Genomic DNA, 23,479 nt, shown 5'->3' on the forward strand with positions numbered 1-23,479 from the left:
TAAAAAAAAAATTCCGTAATTCCTTTTAGTCTTTCCAGCTATAGGCATATATGCCTTTAGAAGGCTTTTTACTTCTTGAGTTCTTTACCAACTGATGCTATGTGTGCAGTAAACTTACCAAACATTTGTTGAGCACTAAGGAATAGGAAACCCAGTCCTTACTGGCAAGTTTATTTGAAGAGACAAAAATCAAAACCGATTTTTATCAGTAAAAATCTACTGTACAGAATAGGATGACTTAAGTTGGTTTTGTTGAAAAAATTGAACTGAGTTTTAAACAGCAAGAAATGTTTGTGTAAAAGTTGATAAATTTCATCTTCTTGAATCCTGAAAAATCCATAATCCGTGGTTAAAAGTATTGTCTCTAGAGAGTACCTGAATCTGAATCTGACTGTTGACCTTTAGCAAATTATTTAAATACCCTGAGCTTCAGTTTCCTTATCTATGAAATGGAAACCTTTTTTTTTTTTTAAGTCCATTATAGCATTCAGTATAGAGTCAGAATTAAAAGGGAAATTTACCGGCCGTTTAGTCCAGCTTTCTTTGTCGTGTTACATTCTTTATTTTTTATTTATTTATTTGGTTGCACTGGGTCTTAGTTGTGGCAGGCAGGATCCTTAGTTGTGGCATGCAGACTCTTAGTTGCAGCATGCATGTGGGATCTAGTTCCCTGACCAGGGATTGAACCTGGGGTTCCTGTATTGGGAGTGCAGAGTCTTAACCACTGTGCCACCAGGGAAGTCCCAGTGTTACATTCTTTAATGTATATTGTTAAATTCTCTATTTCTTTTTTTTTTTTAATTAATTTTGTAAGTGAAATAGGGAGTGTTTTCTTTTATTTTTTTTTTAAATTTTATTTATTTATTTTATTTATGGTTGTGTTGGGTCTTTGTTTCTGTGCGAGGGCTTTCTCTAGTTGTGGCAAGCGGGGGCCACTCTTCATCGTGGTGTGCAGGCCTCTCACTGTTGTGGCCTCTCTTGTTGCGGAGCACAGGCTCCAGACGCGCAGGCTCAGTAACTGTGGCTCACGGGCCCAGTTGCTCCGCGGCATGTGGAATCTTCCCAGACCAGGGCTCGAACCTGTGTGCCCTGCATTGGCAGGCAGATTCTCAACCACTGCGCCACCAGGGAAGCCCAAATTCTCTATTTCTTAAGAGCACTAAGGAACTTGACCAAGAAAACGTAGGTTTCTGTTGTTTCTATTTAAACATGCTTTAAGACTAAATTTCTCAAGGGCGGGGGCTCTGCAGAGAGATACTAATATTAATTCAATACTTAATATGTGTTAGCCATAATCTGATTGAATTCGGGCATCTACATGTAAAGGGCAAGTATTCATCAGAGAGATTAAGAAGACTGTCCAAGATTACCCAGCTAAATGGTTGAGATAAATTAGATCTCAGAACTAAGGCCTTTATATTCCCACTCTGCTGTGCTGCTACCATGGTCCCCCCCGCCCCACCCTTTTTAACCTTTAAAAAACTAATGTCAATATTTATATAGAAAGTTTTCCTAACTGTTAATTAACTCATACTTCCTGGTTTAGAGCCACAATAGTCAATTTATTTTTATATATTTTATACCTCCTCAGCAAAGTGTGTATGTATGTATGTGCATAATATATATTGTCATATGTATTAGGATTTTGTTCAATTAAGATTTGAGTGCTTACATGTTTGCTACTGTTCTAGATACTGTATACTAAGTATACAGGGATGAAGAAACAGAAAATTAAGAAATAAATCCATAAACAGTGAAAATTAACTATGGTGATGGGAATAACTGAGGGGCTACTTTAGGCCTTTTCTAAGGCAGAATCTTTCTGAGAATGTGACATTTAAGCTGGGACCTGATTGATGAGAAGAAGCAAGATATGCACAAAGCTGAGATGCAAGCATTCCAGATGGAGAGAGTAGCTGATGCAGAGGCCCTAAGACCAGTACAAACATGAGGTGTTCAAGGAATAGGAAGAAGCCAAGCGTGGCTGGAATATAGTGAGCAGGGGAATAAGGTCAGAGGAAGATGGTTCCCAGAGTATGCCATGCCTTGCAGCCTTGGTTAACAGTTTGATTTTATTCTAAGTGTGATAGGAAGTCACTGGACAGTTTGAAGCAGGGAGGTAACGTAATCTGATTCATAGTTTGAAGAAATCACATGTGTTGCCGTGTGGAGAATGGATTATAGGGGCACCCAGGAGAGAGTGGTGGACTGGTGTAGGATGGTAGCAGTGGAAATGGAGAAAAGTAGATGGACTCCATTTTTGTTTTGGAGATAGAGTTGACAGGCCTTGCTTCTGAATTGAGTGTTAGGGGAGGAAAAGCAAAAGAAAGAAGGATTTATCCTACATGTGTTTTCTTGAGCAGTAGGATGTTGGGAAAGCAAATTCCCATTCCCTAAAATGGGCAAGATTGGGGAGGGGAAAATCTAGAGTTCTGTGTTGGACACTTTAAGTTTGAGGCGCCTGTAGACTTCTAAGTAGAGATGTCAAGCAGGCAGTTGGATGTATAATCTGGAGTCTAGAGTTCAGGGGAAATGTATAAATTCAGGAATTATCATCATATCTATAGTATTTAAAGCCATGGAATGAGATTACATATGGAATAACTGTGGATAGAGATGGGAAGGGTCCCAAAACTCACGATGTTTACAAGTGCAGTGAAAAAGTAGCTGATGAAGTAGAAGAAAAATTTTAAAGGCGTGGTAGCTTGAAAACCAAGTACAGAAAGTATTTCAGGAGTCTAATGCTATTGAGAGGTCAAATGAGATGAAGGACTAAGAAGTGACCCATGAAATTGATAAAATGGAGGGTGTTCATCACTTTGGGGAGCAATCTCAGTGGCATGGTTGGAACTGAAGCCTTAGAGTTGGATGAGGAGAGAATGGGTGGTAAGAAATGGAGACAGTGAGTATAGATAATTCTTTAAAAAATTCTGCTGTGAAGAGGAGCAGAAAAATGGAGTGCTAACTAGAGGGGACAGAGGGGCCAAGTTAGGTATTATGTAGGTTGGTTTTGTCTTAAATTTTATGTGCACATATTCTGCTACAAGGTAGCTCTTCCTCTTAGTACACTGACCTGCAGACCTGGGATTTCATGTGTTAACTAAATAGAAAACTATACCTAGGAGCCCTCCTGCTATCCCTACAGACCCTGAGAGCCATTGACAGCAGGAACAAGAGGAATTCCCTCAATAAGGCACCTGTTCATTCAAAAACCCCTGTTCTGTCTTCTCTTGGCAGACTCTGGGAAGACAGAAATATCATACCCTGTCCCTCCTGCAAAGTGGTAACAGTTTAATAGGGGAGACCGTGGTAGGTGCTCCATAGTCTATACGTGACCTGGGCCATGAATAATGAAGGAAGGGCATTTCAGTAGAGAAAAGTGCCTCAGTCATAGAGGCATCACACTGAGCGGAGTGAGGGCATGTGAGGGAGCTTGATGGGGCCAGCCAGGAGCTTGTGGGGGTGGGGAGGTACAGTGGTGCTTTCCAGCAATTTCGGCTTGCCTAAGGAACAAAGTCAGGCTGTTTACTGAGTTCTGTTATCTGGTTATCAGATGGTTTCTTCTAAATGAGAAGAAAAGAAGTGGTACCGATTTCTCCAAAATTGAGTGTTTGTGGGCTTATGCTTGCAAATCTTCTTAAGGTTTATACTGTGAGCCTTAAATTTGCCTTCTCACCTAGAAGAAAGTAAGGTCCAAAATTTCCCTTATTGTTTCACCTCTTAGAAGCAGCATGCAGTCATTGTAATTGTTGCGTTCATCTGTCTATTTAAGGTAACACAGGAAATTAGCAGTGCATTTTCAAGAAGAGCTGATTACCATCTTTTATTAGTAATCATCTAAAACAATCACTGATTGTAAGCATTGCCAATGGTCAGAGACACACTAGATAAGAAGAGGGAAAACATCCATTATTTAGAATTTATTATCCATTATCCACCCCCTTAAAAGAAGACATCAATTAAAATTAAGTGATTTTGGAATATATCAAAGTACACTGTTCTACCCTATCCCCAAAATGTTCCACTGTCATTTTCCCCCAAATGTGGAATGTTGCACATTAAGTCATATTTCTTCTGAGACTCAGTGAAAACATGTAAGTTTTGCATCCAAGGCAGCCAACTCTCTTTGAGTCTTTTCAGAGCCTGGCTTCTTACACTCAAGGAGAGCTTGGGGGTGAGGGCTTTAACCAGGACTCACTCATGGCCACCATTCTCATTCTTGTCTTGGATACAGTACAGTTTCACATCAGCAGCCCCTGTAGCATCAAATAAGTAGATTACAAAACCAAATGATAGCTGGTGGCATTTCACACTCGCAGGTTTTTTTAACCAAATATTTATCAAGCACTATATTAATAGTGGGTGACCATTGCCTGAATTTTAAAAGCTGGTATTTGGGAGTTTGGCTAAAGAAGTACAACAGTTCAACAGTTTTAAGTGTTTTAGGAGATTAGTTTAATAGTCTTAAACGTTTTATCCAGAAAAAGAGGACATTTTTCTTTTAAATGTGCAACTTAAGTTTGGCAAGTTAGGGATTTTAAAATGTGCTAAGTAATAAAAACCACTATTAGTTTGGAACATGATACTCAGTAGAATGTGATATTCATCATATCATTTCCTTTATACTAGAGGGCTTCCGCTGACCTAAATGTTGGAAGACAGGAAATTCTCACAGTGGTAACTACAGTAGGGAAGAGTATTCAATCAAAATTGATCTTAGCCAATTTTTTGGCAACCTGTATATCTCATAGTTTGGTACAATTTTGTAAACAAAGATGAGGATAATACTGTTGGCAAATGTCTTTTGTAAGTATAATCTTTTCTACTGCTTTTGTCCAGCTTGGATAATCTTCATGAACTTATTTGTTTTTATCCTACTTCTGAATGAATTTTTTTTATTAGGAAGGCACACATGTATTTGGCCCTTTTAATTATTATTTTATTCATTGAAATAGCTTGAGACATGAGGAAATCCAGTTCAAATTTTGCAAAATGGTAACTAACCTTCCTCAGTAGTTTGAGTCCTGGAGATGGCTAAAATACGAAAGATGTAAGAGCTGGAAGGGTCTTTTCCTGGCAGGTGAGATTTTGGTCTACCTAATGACTAATGACCTAATGACATTTGGTCTAATGACTCTATTTCAGGCATTCAGTTCTCTGCTAATGACTAAGTCCTGAGATGATTTTAAAAGTGGCCTCAGAGCAGGGCAGCAGCAAAAACCCTGAACTACTGTCCTGGGGATGCCTAATACGCTTCATTCGTGACATCAAGCTAGAACCCATGTGCACTTAGAAAGTAGATAACTCCGAGGCTTGCAGAAGCTTTTCATTACAGGTCCAAGAGTGGAGGCAGTTAGCTTAGAACACAAAGGAAAATCATCTAGAAATTGCTGGGGCAGAAGCCATAGTGCAAAGAGGTGCTGAAGGACAGTATAGTTAGCTTGGCATTCAAAGGAGGTGTCTGTGTGAAGAAGGAAGGAGGGGCATGGATGAAAACAGCTCTACATACTACACTAGCGCATACCCCTTTCTCTCTTTTTTTAGACTATTTTTTGGAGCAGTTTTAGATTCACAGCAAAATTGAGCAGAAAGTACAGAGATTTCCCATATACCTCTGCCTCCCCCCACCCCAACCATAGCCTACCCCACTATCAACATCCCTTACCAGAGTGGTACATTTGATGAACATACATTCACACATCATACTCACCAAAATCTGTAGTTCACATTAGGGTTCACTCATGGTGTTGTACATTCTGTGGGTTTAGAAAAATGTTTAATGACATGTGACTACCATTATAGTATCATATAGAATAGTTTCACTGGTATTTGTCTTTCTGTCTTTTGGCCTCATTGTGCCTCCCTTAAAACAGTAAATATATTAGGCCTTTGTCATTTGTGAGGATCACATCCTAAGACTTTCATGGATCACCAAAATTATAAATACCACTTAAACCATCATTTGTCCCCATAAAATGCAACAGATTGTTACTGAAATTTTCAAGGAAATCTTTCAGATTCTTAAGAATATTTAAATATAAGATTGATTTATAAATCACTATTTTCTTAGATCTTAGACCTTTTCATTTTATTTTGGGAATCAGTTTTCACAAAACATACACTTAATATGAGTTAGTACTATATGCATTTAACTGAATGACATGCACACTCCAGGCACATGGTGGTGCTGATGCAACCAGCCAGATGACCACTTACCCACAATAGTTTCTAGCCCATGAAATTTATATCTTTGCCTCAGCAGAATGATAGTTTACTAGAGGTCATGGACCTTCAAGGTCATTCTTAAATGTTAGTTACCTGTAAAGTCCAAGTGCTAAAAAGTGTGTTAGGTTAATCTTTGGGTCTGTATAGTTCAGTCAGCAATCAGCTCCCACAGTGTTCCTGCACAGTTCTGTTTCAGAGCTGCTTTTCTTCCACAGCCCACGCCTAAGTCAAGCCCTCCTTAACTCTTACCTGTATTACTGTGGTAACTTCCCCCATCTCGTTATCCCTCCCACCCCTGTTAAACTTCTACCAGGTTAATTTTCTTAAAGGTGGTGGTAGCTATTCTCTTCTAATTTTAGGAAAGACTTCCACACCTGGCCTTTCCCATTTCATCTCTCACTACTCACTATTTTCTAACCAAACTGAATAATTTTGTTCCTTTAAGACACCTTGCATTTTACTATGCTGTTTCTCGTCCTTTGAATGTTACCTTCATAGAGCCCTTCCCAAACATGTAATTTTTTCCTTCCTTTGTATGCCATAATATTTTGTGCCACTTAACCCATTCAGCCTTGTATTACAGATATTTATGCTTCCTCTACTCCATTATTCTGCAAATCACAGAACATGGTTCAAGCTGGGACTTCGGTTCATTTCCTTGACAATGTCTAACATTTATTCAGCACTTAAGTAGTAGTACATTGGTGACATATTTTCATTTCCTTCACAGTGCTTTTGCATGTATGTACACACAAATCTTTTTTGTTTTGTGTGAATAGTATCACACTGTAGGTTTTTTTTGTTTTTTTTTTCCACTTTACCATGTGATGAAAATCATGTTCATATATGTAAATAACTCATTATTTTTAATGGCTGCATAATATTCTATAAAATGGATATTACCTACTTTATTTAACCACTGATAGACATATTAGGAAGCCTTTAAATGCTTGCTACTACAGATAATGCTACAATGTATGTCTTTGCACACTTGTGCAGATATATCAGAAAGATAGCTTCTTAGAAATAGAATTACTGGGTCAGAGGGTATGTATATTTTTAACTTGTTAGTGCCACATTGCCTTCCAAAAGCACAAAGTTTATGTTTCTACCAGTAGTGTATGAAAGTACCCATTTCTTTATGCCTGCTTCTCATATTATCAACCTTTTTAATTTTTGACAGTCTGTTACACCAAAAATGCTCTCACTTTAATTTACATTTCCCTGTTTAATAGTGAGGTTAAATGTCTTTTCATATGTTGGCTGTTTGTATTTCTTCTCCAAGAATTGCCTATTCACATCTCTTTGCCAATTTTTCTATTAGGTTGTCTTTTTCTAAGTGATTTGTATCATTTTTTTTAATAGATTCTAGATATTAATCCTTTCCACATACATGTCAAGGAGTTATTCCCAGTTTTTCACTTGTCCATTAACTTTCTTTTTTTTAAAAGGAATTCCTTTATTTTATTATTTATTTATTTATTTATTTATTTATTTATTTATTTACTTTTGGCTGTGTTGGGTCTTCGTTTCTGTGCGAGGGCTTTCTCTAGTTGAGGCGAGCAGGGGCCACTCTTCATCGCGGTGCACGGGCCTCTCATTATCGTGGCCTCTCTTGTTGCGGAGCACAGGCTCCAGATGCGCAGGCTCAGTAGTTGTGGCTCACGGGCCTAGTTGCTCCGCGGCATGTGGGATCTTCCCAGACCAGGGCTCGAACCCATGTCCCCTGCATTGGCAGGCAGATTCTCAACCACTGCGCCACCAGGGAAGCCCCATTAACTTTCTTTATGGTGTTATTTGTGACTTAATTTTTAGGTAGACAAATCTTTAGTCTTTTTATTTATGACTTCTCAATTACAAGGGCCTTCCCAATCCTAAGGTTACAAAAATGTTTTAATAGTCTCATTTATTTTTAATCTTTTAATTTATATGAATTTTATTTGAAATTTGATAAAGGATAGTGATATAATTTTAATCTTTTCCTCTTTCCAACACTATTAAAACCTGTCCCATTGATTTGAAATGTCAGTTATAAACACTAAAGTTCTGTGTGTATTTATTTAGTTTTTATTCCTGTCCCAGTACTATGATTTTATTTATTTGCATTATGTCTCAAATATGAACTTTAGGGTCACCTTGTGGGTTTCATTTAAAAATATTATTTAATCTTGTTGGGAGTTTTGTTTGGATTGCATTTAATTTATGGATTACTTGGGGGAGAATGGACACCTTTGCGATATTGAATCTCCCATTTTGGACCCCTATAGTATGTCTCTCATATTTATTCAGGGTGTTTTTTGTTTGTTTGTTATCCTATTGTAAAGTTTTATAGCTTTTTCATCTAGATCCTGTACCTTTTTGTTAGATTTCTTCCTTGGTATTCCATAGTTTTTATTGCCACCATGAATAGGATCCTATTTTCTATTATGTTTCCTATTGGATTTTGCTACTAGGTAATGTATAGTTTATTTTATTTCTGACCACCTTATTAGTCTTAATAGTTTTTCAGTTGATTTCTTAGGTTTTCTGAGTATATAGTTATATCGTCTGCAGAAACAATGACAAGTTGCTGTTTCTGTTCCCCTCATTTAGTCTTCATTTCTTTTTATTGTCTTGCTCAATTGTTAGGCATCTCCAGCACATTATTTTAGAGTAGCAATAATAAGAGGTATCTTTCTCTTGTTCTTAGCTTTAGGAGGAACACTTTTGTATATTTCAACATTAAATTTGATGCTTGATGTGACTATCTGATAGTCATTTTGTCTAATTAAGAAAATTTTCTATTTTTCTCTTATTGAGGAGTTTTATCAAAACTCAGTATTATAACATACTTTTTGACACCTATTGAGATAATTTTTTTCTTTTAATCTCTTAATGCAGTAAATTAATTTTTTTTCCTGTTGTACTGTTCTTGGTTTCTTGGGATAAACACTATTTGGTCATGATACATTGTTTTTAACACCTTCAGTCCTAAATTTGATTTTATTTAAAATGTTTGTATCTATATTCATAAGCAAAATAGGCCTATACTTTTTTTTTCTCCTTTTACTTATATTTCTCCTTGCTGTGTAATACTTTATATACTTGGGAGCTAGGTGTACCTTGAAGAATTGATAACATTCACTTATAAAACTATCTGAGCCTGATGACTTTAAAGACGGCATTTTGACTGCCTTTTTAATTTTAATTATATTCAAGGGCTGTTAATATCCTATTTTTCTCTGATCTTGAGCACATTCCTAATTTGATTAAATCTCAGTTTTCTCCCCCCTCCCTGTTTTATTTTATTGAGAAATAACATACATCACGGTATAAGTTTAAGGTGTACAGCATGATGGTTTGATATACACATATTATGAAATGATTACTATAGTAGGTTTAGTTAAAATCCATCATCTCATAGAAAAAATAAAAAAGGAAAAAAAAAATTTTTCCTTGTGATGAGAACTCTTAGGATCTACTTTCTTAACAACTTTCTTACATGTCATACAGCAGTGTTAAGTACAGTCATCATGTTGTACATTACATTCCTAGTACATATTTATCTTATAAGTGGAAGTTTGTACCTTTTGACCACCTTCATCCAATTTCCCCATCTCCCCATCCCTCCACCTCTGGTGATCACAGATCAGTCTCTTTTTCTATGAGTTTGGTGTTTTGTTTTAATCTTTTTAAATTTATTTTAATTTTGGTTGGGTCTTCATTGCTGCACGCAGGCTTTCTCTAGTTGCGGCGAGCGGGGGCTAGTCTTCATTGCAGTGGCTTCTCTTGTTGCGGAGCACGGGCTCTAGGCGCATGGGCTTCAGTAGTTGTGGCATGTAGGCTCAGTAGTTGTGGCATGTGGGCTCTAGAGCACAGGCTCAGTAGTTGTGGTGCACAGGCTTAGTTGCTCTGTGGCATGTAGGATCTTCCTGGATCAGGGATTGAACCTATGTCCCCTGCATTGGCAGGCGGATTCTTAACCACTGCGCCACCAGGGAAGTCCCTGTTTTTGTTTTTAAATTCCACATATAAGTGAGATCTTGTCTTTTTCTGTCTGACTTGCTTCTTTTAACATAATGCCTTCAAGGTCCATCCACGTTGTCCCCAATGGTAGGACTTCCTTGTTTTTTATGGCTGAATATTCCATTGTATGTATGTTTGTATATGTGTGTATATAGAGATATGTTATAGATTTAGATATATATAGATACGTATAGATATATATCTCACATCTTCTTTATCCATTCATCCAACAATGGACACTTAGATTGTTTCTGTGTCTTAGCTATTGTAAACAATGCTGCTATGAGCACAGGGGTGCAGATAACTTTTCGAGATAGTGTTTTCATTTCCTTTGGATACATTCCCAGAAGTGGAATTGCTAGAGCATATGGTAGTTCTAGTTTTAATTTTTTTAGGAACCTCTATACTGTTTTCCACAATGGCTGTACCAATTTACAGTCCATCCCACCAACAATGCACAAGGGTTTCCCTTTCTCCATATCCATGCTGTCATTTGTTATCTCTTGTTGGTGATGGCTGTCTAAGAGGTGTGAGGTGATATCTCATTGTGGTGTTTTTTTTTTAAAGATTATTTATTTATTTATTTATTTAATTTTATTTTGGTTGCATCAGGTCTTAGTTGCGCCACGCAGGATCTTTCGTTGCAGCACGGTGGCTCTTCGTTGTGGCGTGTGGGTTTTCTCTTTCTAGTTGTGGCGCATGGGCTTAGTTGCCCCACAGCATGTGGGATCTTAGTTCCCTGACCAGGGATTGAACCTGCGTCCCCTGCATTGTGAGGTGGATTCTTTCCATTGGACCACAAGGGAAGTCCCTCATTGTGGTTTTAATTTGCATTTCCCTAATGACTGTGAGCATCTTTTTTCATGTACCTGTTGGCCATTCATATAACTTCTTCGGAAAAATGTCTATTCAGGTCCTTTGCCCATTTTTAAATTGGATTTTTTGTTTGTTTCCAAGTTGTATGGGTTCTTTATGGGTTTTGGATATTAACCCCTTATCAAATACATGGTTTTCAAATATTTTTTCCCATTCTATAGGTTGTCTTTTCACTTTGTTGTTGGTTTCTTTTGCTGTGCAAAAACTTTTTAGTTTGATGTAGTCCCACTTGTTTATTTTTTGTTGCTTGGGCTTTAAGGTGTGATTCCCAAAGAATCATTACCAAGACCCATGTCAAGGAGCTTTCTTCTAGGAGTTTCACAGTTTCAGGTTTTACATTTAAGTCTTTGATCCATTTAGAGTTTATTTTTGTGAGTGGTGTAAAATAGGGATCGAGTTTCATTCTTTTACATGTGAATATCCAATTTTCCCAGCACCATCATTGAAGAGACTGTCCTTTCTCCATTGAGTATTTTTGGCTCCCTTGTCAAATATTAGTTTACCATATGTGCTTGGGTTCATTTCTGGGCTGACGATTGTGTTCTCTTGGTCTGTCTGTCTGTTTTTATGCCAGTACCATACAGGGTTTTTCTGTAAGTCTTTTTTTTTATATTGAAATATAGTTGATTTACAATATTGTGTTAGTTTCAGGTGTACAGCACCTGAAACTAACATATTCAGTTATACATATATATTCTTCACTTACACATATATATATTTTTTTAATTCTTTTTAAAAAATTTTTTTATTTTTACAAGAGTTATTCAGTTATACATATATATATTCTTTTATTTAATTAAAAAAAATTTTTTTTAATTTTTACAAGAGATAAATAAACTGACACCAAGCATTGTAAATGGATGACCACAACAAAAGCAACAATGATTGCAATTACCAAACACGAAACACACTCATACTATGTCATAATATTGACATTAAATCCAGTAATCCTCCACTGTAACAGCTCCTTTACTTTGCAGTGAAAATTGATTTGTATATTTTTTGCCTCTGAGTCCTTGTGGGATTTTTTTTTTTTTTATTGGAACAGAAAGTCACAAAAATTATAATCATCCTCATCAGTTCACTCAGTCCCATGTAATTAATTTTTTTTTTCATCTTGATCTTTTGTTAGCACTTTTATGAATTCATCAGTTTTCCATTAGAGTTCTGAAAATACTTATTCATTCAGTTGAGCAGTATGGTCAGTTACCAGAAACCTGTACTTGTCAGAGTCTTTTCCATGAATTCCTTGAAGATGAAACCCTTTTATAGGAACATTCTTGCTAAAGCATCAGAGTACACCCAGAACTGTCTGTAAATGACAAAAGACATAAAAATGACCACGGTTAAAGATTTGATGAAAGTTCATAATAATGCAATTGACAAGGAAATTTAGTTATTTCTGAGATATACATTTTAAAGTAATAACTAGAATTATGACTTATAACATTATACCAGAACATATAAGATTTTTAGAAGTTTCATGTAATGTCTGAAACATTTATATTAACATATTTCCATACAAATAACCCAAAGAAAGTTTAGTATTAGTTGTGTTTTTTGTTTGTTTGTTTTTTTATACTGCAGGTTCCTATTAGTCATCAGTTTTATACGCATCAGTGTATACATGTCAATCCCAATTGCCCAATTCAGCACACCACCATCCCCACCCCACCACGGTTTTCCCCCATTGGTGTCCATACATTTGTTCTCTACATCTGTGTCTCAACTTCTGCCCTGCAAACCGGTTCATCTGTACCATTTTTCTAGGTTCCACATACATGCGTTAATATACGATATTTGTTTTTCTCTTTCTGACTTATTTCACTCGGTATGACAGTCTCTAGATCCATCCACGTCTCAACAAATGACTCAGTTTCGTTCCTTTTTATGGCTGAGTAATATTCCATTGTATATATGTACCACAACTTCTTTATCCATTCATCTGTCGATGGGCATTTAGGTTGCTTCCATGACCTGGCTATTGTAGATAGTGCTGCAAGGAACATTGGGGTGCATGTGTCTTTTTGAATTATGGTTTTCTCTGGGTATATGCCCAGTAATGGGATTGCTGGGTCATATGGTAATTCTATTTTTAGTTTTTTATGGAACCTCCACATTGTTCTCCATAGTGGCTGTATCAATTTACATTCCCACCAACAGTGCAAGAGGGTTCCCTTTTCTCGCCACCCTCTCCAGCATTTGTTGTTTGTAGATTTTCTGATGATGCCCATTCTAACTGGTGTGAGGTGATACCTCATTGTAGTTTTGATTTGCATTTCTCTAATAATTAGTGATGTTGAGCAGCTTTTCATGTGCCTCTTGGCCATCTGTATGTCTTCTTTGGAGAAATGTCTATTTAGGTCTTCTGCCCATTTTTGGATTGGGTTGTTTGTTTCTTTAATATTGAGCTGCATGAGCTGTGTATATATTTTGGAGATTAATCCTTTGTCCATTGATTCGTTTGTGAATATTTTCTCCCATTCTGAGGGTTGTCTTTTCGTCTTGTTTATGGTTTCCTTTGCTGTGCAAAAGCTTTGAAGTTTCATTAGGTCCCATTTGTTTATTTTTGTTTTTATTTCCATTACTCTAGGAGGTGGATCAAAAAAGATCTTGCTGTGATTTATGTCAAAGAGTGTTCTTCCTATGTTTTCCTCTAAGAGTTTTATAGTGTCCAGTCTTACATTTAGGTCTCGAATCCATTTTGAGTTTATTTTTGTGTATGGTGTTAGGGAGTGTTCTAATTTCATTCTTTTACATGTAGCTGTCCAGTTTTCCCAGCACCACTTATTGAAGAGACTGTCTTTTCTCCATTGTATATCTTTGCCTCCTTTGTCATAGATTAGTTGACCATAGGTGCGTGGGTTTATCTCTGGGCTTTCTATCTGGTTCCATTGATCTATGTTTCTGTTTTTGTGCCAGTACCATATTGTCTTGATTACTGTAGCTCTGTAGTATAGTCTGAAGTCAGGGAGTCTGATTCCTCCAGCTCCGTTTTTCTTTCTCAAGATTACTTTGGCTATTCGGGGTCTTCTGTGTCTCCATACAAATTTTAAGATTTTTTGTTCTAGTTCTGTAAAAAATGCCATTGGTAATTTGATAGGGATTACATTGAATCTGTAGATTGCTTTGGGTAGTATAGTCATTTTCACAATATTGATTGTTCCAATCCAAGAACATGGTATATCTCTCCATCTGTTGGTATCATCTTTAATTTCTTTCATCAGTGTCTTATAGTTTTCTGCCTACAGGTCTTTGGTCTCCCTAGGTAGGTTTATTCCTAGGTATTTTATTCTTTTTGTTGCAGTGGTAAATGGGAGTGTTTCCTTAATTTCTCTTTCAGATTTTTCATCATTAGTGTATAGGAATGCAAGAGATTTCTGTGCATTAATTTTGTATCCTGCAATTTCACCAAATTCATTGATTAGCTATAGTAGTTTTCTGGTGGCCTTTTTAGGATCCTCTATGTATAGTATCATGTCATCTGCAAACAGTGACAGTTTTACTTCTTCTTTTCCAATTTGTATTCCTTTTATATCTTTTTCTTCTCTGATTGCCGTGGCTAGGACTTCCAGAACTATGTTGAATAATAGTGGTGAGAGTGGACATCCTTGTCTCGTTCCTGATCTTAGGGGAAATGCTTTCAGTTTTTCACCTTTGAGAATGATGTTTGCTGTGGGTTTGTCGTATATGGCCTTTATTATGTTGAGGTAGGTTCCCTCTGTGCCCACTTTCTGGAGAGTTTTTTTCATAAATTGGTGTTGAATTTTGTCAAAAGCTTTTTCTGCATCTATTGAGATGATCATATGGTTTTTATTCTTCAATTTGTTAATATGTTGTATCACGTTGATTGATTTGCGTATATTGAAGAATCCTTGCATCCCTGGGATAAATTCCACTTGATCATGGTGTATGAGCCTTTTAGTGTATTGTTGGATTCTGTTTACTAGTATTTTGTTGAGGATTTTTGCATCTATATTCATCAGTGATATTGGTCTGTAATTTTTTTTTTTTTGTAGTATCTTTGTCTGGTTTTGGTATCAGGGTGATGGTGGCCTCACGGAATGAGTTTGGGAGTGTTCCTTCCTCTGCAGTTTTTTGGAAGAGTTTGAGAAGGATGGGTGTTAGCTCTTCTCTAAATGTTTCATAGAATTCACCTGTGAAGCCATCTGTTCCTGGACTTTTGTTTGTTGGAAGATTTTTAATCACAGTTTCAATTTCAGTGCTTGTGATTGGTCTGTTCATATTTTCTGTTTCTTCCTGGTCCAGTCTTGGAAGGTTATATACCTTTCTAAGAATTTGTCCATTTCTTCCAGGTTGTCCATTTTATTGGCATAGAGTTGCTTGTAGTAGTCTCTTAGGATGCTTTGTATTTCTGCGGTGTCTGTTGTAACTTCTCCTTTTTCATTTCTAATTTTATTTTATTTTTTTAAAATTTATTTATTTATTTATTTATTTTTGGCTGTGTTGGGTCTTCATTTCTGTGCGAGGGCTTTCTCTAGTTGCGGCAAGTGGGGGCCACTCTTCATCGTGGTGTGCGGGCCTCTCACTATCGTGGCCTCTCTTGTTGCGGAGCACAGGCTCCAGATGCGCAGGCTCAGTAGTTGTGGCTCACGGGCCTAGTTGCTCCGCGGCATGGGGGATCTTCCCAGACCAGGGCTCGAACCCGTGTCCCCTGCATTGGCAGGCAGATTCTCAACCACTGCGCCACCAGGTAAGCCCTCTAATTTTATTGATTTGGGTCCTCTCCCTCTTTTTCTTGATGAGTCTGGCTAATGGTTTATCAATTTTGTTTATCTTCCCAAAGAACCAGCTTTTAGTTTTATTGATCTTTGCTATTGTTTTCTTTGTTTCTATTTCATTTATTTCTGCTCTGATCTTTATGATTTCTGTCCTTCTGCTAACTTTGGGTTTTGTTTGTTCTTCTTTCTCTAGTTCCTTTAGGTGTAAGTTTAGATTGTTTACTTGAGATTTTTCTTGTTTCTTGAGGTAGGCTTGTATAGCTATAAACTTCCCTCTTAGAACTGCTTTTGCTGCATCCCATAGGTTTTGGATCGTCATGTTTTCATTGTCATTTGTGTCTAGGTATTTTTTGATTTCCTCTTTGATTTCTTCAGTGATCTCTTGGTTATTTAGTAACGTATTGTTTAGCCTCCATGTGTTTGTGTTTTTTACGGTTTTTTCCCCTGTAATTCATTTCTAATCTCATAGCGTTGTGGTTAGAAAAGATGCTTGATATGATTTCAATTTTCTTAAATTTACTGAGGCTTGATTTGTGACCCAAGATGTGATCTATCCTGGAGAATGTTCCGTGTGCACTTGAGAAGAAAGTGTAATCTGCTGTTTTTGGATGGAATGGCCTATAAATATCAATTAAATCTATCTAGTCTATTGTGTCATTTAAAGCTTCTGTTTCCTTATTTATTTTCATTTTGGATGATCTGTCCATTGGTGTAAGTGAGGTGTTAAAGTCCCCCACTATTACTGTGTTACTGTCGATTTCCTCTTTTATAGCTGTTAGCAGTTGCCTTATGTATTGAAGTGCTCCTATGTTGGGTGCATATATATTTATAATTGTTATCTCTTCTTGGATTGATCCCTGGATCATTATGTAGTGTCCTTCCTTGTCTCTTGTAACATTCTTTATTTTAAAGTCTATTTTATCTGATATGAGTATAGCTACTCCAGCTGTCTTTTGATTTCCATTTGCATGGAATATCTTTTTCCATTCCCTCACTTTCAGTCTGTATGTGTCCCTAGGTCTGAAGTGGGTCTCTTGTAGACAGCATCTATATGGGTCTTGTTTTTGTATCCATTCAGCAAGCCTGTGTCTTTTGGTTGGAGCATTTAATCCATTCACGTTTAAGGTAATTATCGATATGTATGTTCCTATGACCATTTTCTTAATTGTTTTGGGTTTGTTTTTGTAGGTTCTTTTCCTCTCTTGTGTTTCCCACTTAGAGAAGTTCCTTTAGCATTTGTTGTAGAGCTGGTTTGGTGGTGTTGAATTCTCTTAGCATTTGCTTGTCTGTAAAGCTTCTGATTTCTCCATCGAATCTGAATGAGATCCTTGCTGGGTAGAGTAATCTTGGTTGTAGGTTCTTCCCTTTCATCACTTTAAGTATATCATGCCAGTCCCTTCTGGCTTGTAGAGTTTCTGCTGAGAAATCAGCTGTTAACCTTATGGGAGTTCCCTTGTATGTTATTTTTCGTTTTTCCCTTGCTGCTTTCAATAATTTTTCTTTGTCTTTAATTTTTGCCAATTTGATTACTGTGTGTCTCGGCGTGTTTCTCCTTGGGTTTATCCTGTATGGGACTCGCTGCGCTTCCTGGACTTGGGTGGCTATTTCCTTTCCCATGTTAGGGAAGGTTTTGACTATAATCTCTTCAGATATTTTCTCTGGTCCTTTCTCTCTCTCTTCTCCTTCTGGGACCCCTATAATGCGAATGTTGTTGTGTCTAATGTTGTCCCAGAGGTCTCTTAGGCTGTCTTCATTTCTTTTCATTCTTTTTTCTTTATTCTGTTCCACAGCGGTGAATTCCACCATTCTGTCTTCGAGGTCACTTATCCGTTCTTCTGCCTCAGTTATTCTGCTATTGATTCCTTCTAGTGTAGTTTTCATTTCAGTTATTGTATTGTTCATCTCTGTTTGTTTGTTCTTTAATTCTTCTAGGTCTTTGTTAAACATTTCTTGCATCTTCTCGATCTTTGCCTCCATTCTTTTTCCGAGGTCCTGGATCATCTTCACTATCATTATTCTGAATTCTTTTTCTGGAAGGTTGCCTATCTCCACTTCATTTAGTTACTTTTCTGGGGTTTTATCTTGTTCCTTCATCTGGTACATAGCCCTCTGCCTTTTCATCTTGTCTATCTTTCTGTGAATGTGGTTTTTGTTCCTCAGGCTGCAGGATTGTTGTTCTTCTTGCTTCTGCTCTCTGCCCTCTGGTGGATGAGGCTATCTACGAGGCTTGATGGGAGGCACTGGTGGTGGGGAGAGCTGACTGTTACTCTGGTGGGCAGAGCTCAGTAATGCTTTAATCCACTTGAATGTTGATGGGTGGGGCTGGGTTCCCTCCCTGTTGGTTGTTTGGCCTGAGGCAACCCAACACTGGAGCCTACCTGGGCTCTTTGGTGGGGCTAATGACAGACTCTGGGAGGGCTCAGGCCAAGGAGTACTTCCCAGAACTTCTGCTGTCAGTGTCCTTGTCCCCATGGTGAGCCACAGCCCCCCACTCCCCCCCGCCTCTGCAGGAGACCCTCCAACACTAGCAGGTAGGTCTGGTTCAGTCTCCCCTGGGGTCACTGCTCCTTCCCCTGGGTCCCGATGCACACCCTAGTTTGTGTGTGCCCTCCAAGAGTGGAGTCTGTGTTTCCCCCAGTCCTGTCGAAGTCCTGCAATCAATTCCCACTAGGCTTCAAAGTCTGATTTTCTAGGAATTCCTCCTCCCGTTGCTGGACCCCCAGGTTGGGAAGCCTGACGTGGGGCTCAGAACCTTCACTCCAGTGGGTGGACTTCTGTGGTGTAAGTGTTCTCCAGTCTGTGAGTCACCCACCCAGCAGTTATGGGATTTGATTTTACTGTGATTGCGCCCCTCCTTCCGTCTCATTGTGGCTTCTCCTTTGTCTTTGGATGTGGGGTATCTTTTCTGGTGAGTTCCAGTGTCTTCCTGTTGATGATTGTCCAGCAGCTAGTTGTGATTCTGGTGTTCTCACAAGAGGGAGTGAGAGCACGTTCTTCGACTATATATATTCTTTTACAGATTCTTTTTTTATATATATAAATTTATTTATTTATTTATTTATTTATTTTTGGCTGCATTGGGTCTTTGTTGCTGTGTGGGGCTTTCTCTAATTGCAGCGAGCGGGGGCCACTCCTCATTGCGGTGCGCAGGCTCCTCATTTTGGTGGCTTCTCTTGTTGTGGAGCATGGGCTCTAGGCACACGGGCTTCAGCAGTCATGGCACATGGGCTCAGTAGTTGTGGCTCTCAGGCGCTAGAGCGCAGGCTCAGCGGTTGTGGCACATGGGCCTAGTTGCTCTGCGGCATGTAGGATCTTCCCAGACCGGGGCTCGAAACCGTGACCCCTGCATTGGCAGGCGGATTCTTAACCACTGTGCCACCAGGGAAGCCCCTACAGATTCTTTTTCCTTATAGGTTATTACAAAATATTGAGTATAGCTCCCTGTGCTATACAGTAGGTCGTTGGTTATCTACTTTACATATAGCAGTGTGTATATGTTAATCCCATCATCCTAATTTATCCCTCCCCTCCCCCCTTCCCCTTTGGTAGCCATAAGTTTGTTTTCTACGTCTGTGGGTCTTTTTCTGTTTTGTAAATAAGTTCATTTTAATCTGTTTTTTTTTTTTCAGATTCCACATATAAGTGATATCATATGATATTTGTCATTCTTTGTCTGGCTTACTTCACTTGGTATGAAAATCTCTAGGTCTGTCTGTGTTGCTGCAAATGGCATTATTTCATTCCTTTTTATGGCTGAGTAATATTCCATTGTATATATGTAGCACATCATCTTTATCCATTCCTTTGTCAATAAATAGTGCTGCAGCAAACATTGGGGTGCATGTATTTTTTCAAATTATGTTTTTCTCCGGATATATGCCCAGGAGTGGGATTGCTGGATCATATGGTAGTTCTATTTTTAGTTTTTTAAGGAACTTCCATACTGTTCTCCATAATGGTTGTACCAATTTACATTCCCACCAACAATGTAGGAGGGTCCCGTTTTCTCCACACCCTCTCCTGCATTTATTGTTTGTAGACTTTGATGATGGCCATTCCGACCAGTGTGAGGTGATACATCATAGTATTGATTTGCATTTCTCTAATAATTAGCAACCTTGAGCATCTTGGCCGTTGCGTTTTGGTCATCTGTTTGTCTTCTTTGGAGAAATGTCTATTTAGATCTTCCACCCGTTTTTTGATTGGGTTGTTTGTTTTTTTGATACAGAACTGCATGAGCTGTGTGTATATTTTGGAGATTAATCCCTTGTTGGTCGCTTCATTTGCAAATATTTTCTCCCATTCTGTGGGTTGTCTTTTCGTTTTATCATTTCCTTTGCTGTGCAAAAGCTCATAAGTTTAATTAGTTGCCATTTGTTTATTTTTATTTTCATTACTCTAGGAGATGGATCCAAAAAGGTACTGCTGTGATTTATTATTTTTTTAAATTATTTATTTACTTATTTATTTTTGGCTGTGTTGGGTCTTTGTTGCTGCACGCACAACAGTTGCGGGGAGTGGGGGCTACTCTTCGTTGTGGTGCACGGACTTCTCATTGTGGTGGCTTCTCTTGTTGCAGAGCATGGGCTCTAGGCACGCGGGCTTCAGTAGTAGCAGCACTTGGGCTCAGTAGTTGTGGCTCGCAGGCTCTAGAGCGCAGGCTCAGTAGTTGTGGCGCACGGGCTTAGTTACTCCATGTCATGTGGGATCTTCCCGGACCAGGGATTGAACCCGTGTCCCCTGCACTGGCAGGCAGATTCTTAACCACTGCACCACCAGGGAAGCCCTGTGATTTATTTCAGAGAGTGTTCTGCCTATGTTTTTCCTCTAGAAGCTTTATAATATCTGGTCTTACATTTAGGCCTTTAATCCATTTTGAGTTTATTTTTGTATATGGTGTTAGAGAATGTTCTAAGTTCATTCTTTTACATGTAGCTGTCCAGTTGTCCCAGCACCACTTATTGAAGAGACTGTCTTTTCTCCATTGTATGTTCTTGCCGCCTTTGTCATAGATTAATTGTCCATAGGTGTATGGGAGTACCATACTGTTTTAATTACTATAGCTTTATAGTATAGCTTGGAATCAGGAAGTGTGATACCTCCTGCTTTGTTGTTCTTTCTCAGCATTTGTTTGGCTATTTGGGGTCTTTCATGGTTCCATATGAGTTTTAGGAGTGTTTTTTTCTATTTCTGTAAAAAAATGCCATTGGAATCTTGATAGGGATTGCATTGTATCTATAGATGGCTTTGGGTAGTATTGACATTTTAACAATATTAATTCTTCCAATCCATGACCATGAGATACCTTTCCTTTTTTAAATTTTTAAATTTTTTAAATTTTTGGCCCTGGTGCGTGTCTTGTGGGATCTTAGTTCCCCGACCAGGGATCGAACCCATGCCCTCGGCAGTGAAAGCACAGAGTCCTAACCACTGGAGTGCTGGGGAATTCCCACCTTTCCATTTATTTCTGCCTTCATTTTCTTTCATCAGGGTCTTGTAGTTTTCATAGTAGAGATCTTTCACCTTCTTAGTTAAATTTATTCCTAAGTACTTTATTGTTTTTGATGCTGTTGTAAACGGGAGTGATTTATTTCTTTTTTAGAAAATTCATTGTTAGAATCTCAGTTTTCTTAATGGTAAAATGGAGATAACAGAATCTAACTCTCAGTATTGTAGTAAGGATTAAATGAGATAAAATATGATTATTTAACGTAATTGTACCTTACATAAGGTAAATGGTCATCACTAGTAGCCACTTATCATTGTTATTCCCTCAAGTAGATTAATGTAGTTACTGTAATCATTGCACAGTGGGGTTATAAGCTCCACATTAGCAGAGAGATAAGATACAAAGATAAGTGAATGGTCCAGCCAACAGTAGTGGGCATCCACTCTGTCTGCCATGATCGATGGTGAGTCTGGATCCCTCTAAGGACTAGAGCTTTTTCCTGCATTGTTGTCTCTCAGCAGACCTACCCATGGGCGAGGATGCACCACCTCTGTTGTACCAGGGAGCTGTGGTGTAGGCTATATGTGTGCACGTGGGACATCTGTGCCCCACCTGGAGCTTGTTCTCCACATTGGGAGTGCTTATTTATGTTGATTATGGAAGATTCTTAACTTGAATGGAAAGATGACATTTTAAAAAAGTCATTTGAAGAATCAAGGTCATACTGTATAAAGCTAAGCATTACATGATTGGTCTCAAGAACATTCTCTGAGGTTTTTACTTTTTAAACAAACACTTAGAAGTTGTGTCTCTGTCTTTTTGAAAGAAGTATAAAATCTGAGACTGAGATAGATGTATAAAATAGAAAATGGAGACGTTGCTTTCTCATCAACAAGCAGAATATGGTTTTTTCCGGTTTTTATTACTTCACACTCCTTCATCTGATATTTAAAATTATTTATGTTGAGTCATTTCTTTCTCTTTTGCTAGTAAACCGGAAGATCATGAAATGATTCTGCAGAGGCAGTAGCATTACGTTCAGTTTCTTTTTTTGTATATATCAGATAAGAAACTTGTAAATGGAAGTATGTCCGCCTCACATCCTTTGTATGGTAATGGCAGTGATGTTTGCCTTTTTGTGACTGGTGCAACATTTATTAATTCATAAACCCACTTCCAAATAACCTAAGGGCTTTTTGACGAAAGGTGACTCTAGTAAGAACGGTGTTAGATTTTGACAGGCTACTTTTGTTTTTACAGACATTTCTTTTCTTCTTTTTAGTGTTTCGAAACTACTATTTTAAGAGCGTTGTGGGGGCAGAGGGGTGCCACGGTCAAAGAAAGTTAATGCACATATTTGGAGTTAGGGTTTCTGAATCTTCAACTAGGAAGGGAAAATTAAAGTTTTGAGGCTCAGCTCAGCTTAAGCCTCTTTATCACCCTCTCCGAACCAACACTTCTGGTTGGTAAAAAGCTCACAGATCTGAGAAATAAAAGCAGCTTAAGAGGTTGACTTTGGTCAACCTTAATAATAATAGAAGAGAAAAAGGGCAGCAATTCCAGAGATTCACCTATTTTCCCATAGACTAATTAGGACCCTGTACACCTCCTATCCCCTCTTTAACTCACTGTCATCTGTTCAGCAGGGCTTCCTATAACCAGTTGGTATCAGTAGAAACAGTCCTTCCATTAAGCCTGAGAAATGTCTCCTAAAAAATTGTTTCAGAAGTGTTCACAGTATTTGAGCATTTAAGGGAGTGTTTGTCATATCATAGAGAGTGAAAATGGAGAAGGATAAGGACTCCAGAGTGCTGGAATTATATATGCCTGAGAGTTTGCCATACTAGCCAATAGCAAGGTTTGGGTTCTGTTTATTTTTTATAGCTCTTACTATATTCTACTTTTATCATTGAGAATATTGGGGAATTTATCTCATGATATTACTTATTATATACATTATTATACATTGCATTTTTTTAATATACACTGTTAAATTTATTGTTACAATATGTTATCTTGAAAGTATCAATGGCTTTTTGCAGAGCAATAATGAAATTTCACAGTATGAAAATGGAAGAAATCAACAAAATTATTCGTGACCTTTGGCGAAGTACCTATCGTGGACAAGGTAATTAACATGGTGTACCATGAATGCTCTTTCTAAAGCCCTATATCCAGCTCT

At 37.9% G+C, this 23,479-nt stretch overlaps 1 protein-coding gene across 3 annotated transcripts in view; it reads left to right on the top strand.

Moving 5' to 3' along the window:
- The window catches only part of RAD50 (RAD50 double strand break repair protein), a 159,005-nt gene that overhangs the window by 130,652 nt on the left and 4,874 nt on the right, over positions 1-23,479 (top strand). For all 3 annotated transcript variants that reach the window (XM_068535850.1, XM_068535849.1, XM_068535851.1), the window contains one exon: positions 23,340-23,425. In XM_068535850.1, coding sequence (XP_068391951.1) covers positions 23,340-23,425 — 86 coding nt within the window. The remainder of the gene's footprint in view (positions 1-23,339; positions 23,426-23,479) is intronic.

Source organism: Eschrichtius robustus, chromosome 2 (assembly GCF_028021215.1).
Source record: "Eschrichtius robustus isolate mEscRob2 chromosome 2, mEscRob2.pri, whole genome shotgun sequence".
Classification (NCBI taxonomy): Eukaryota; Metazoa; Chordata; class Mammalia; order Artiodactyla; family Eschrichtiidae; genus Eschrichtius; species Eschrichtius robustus.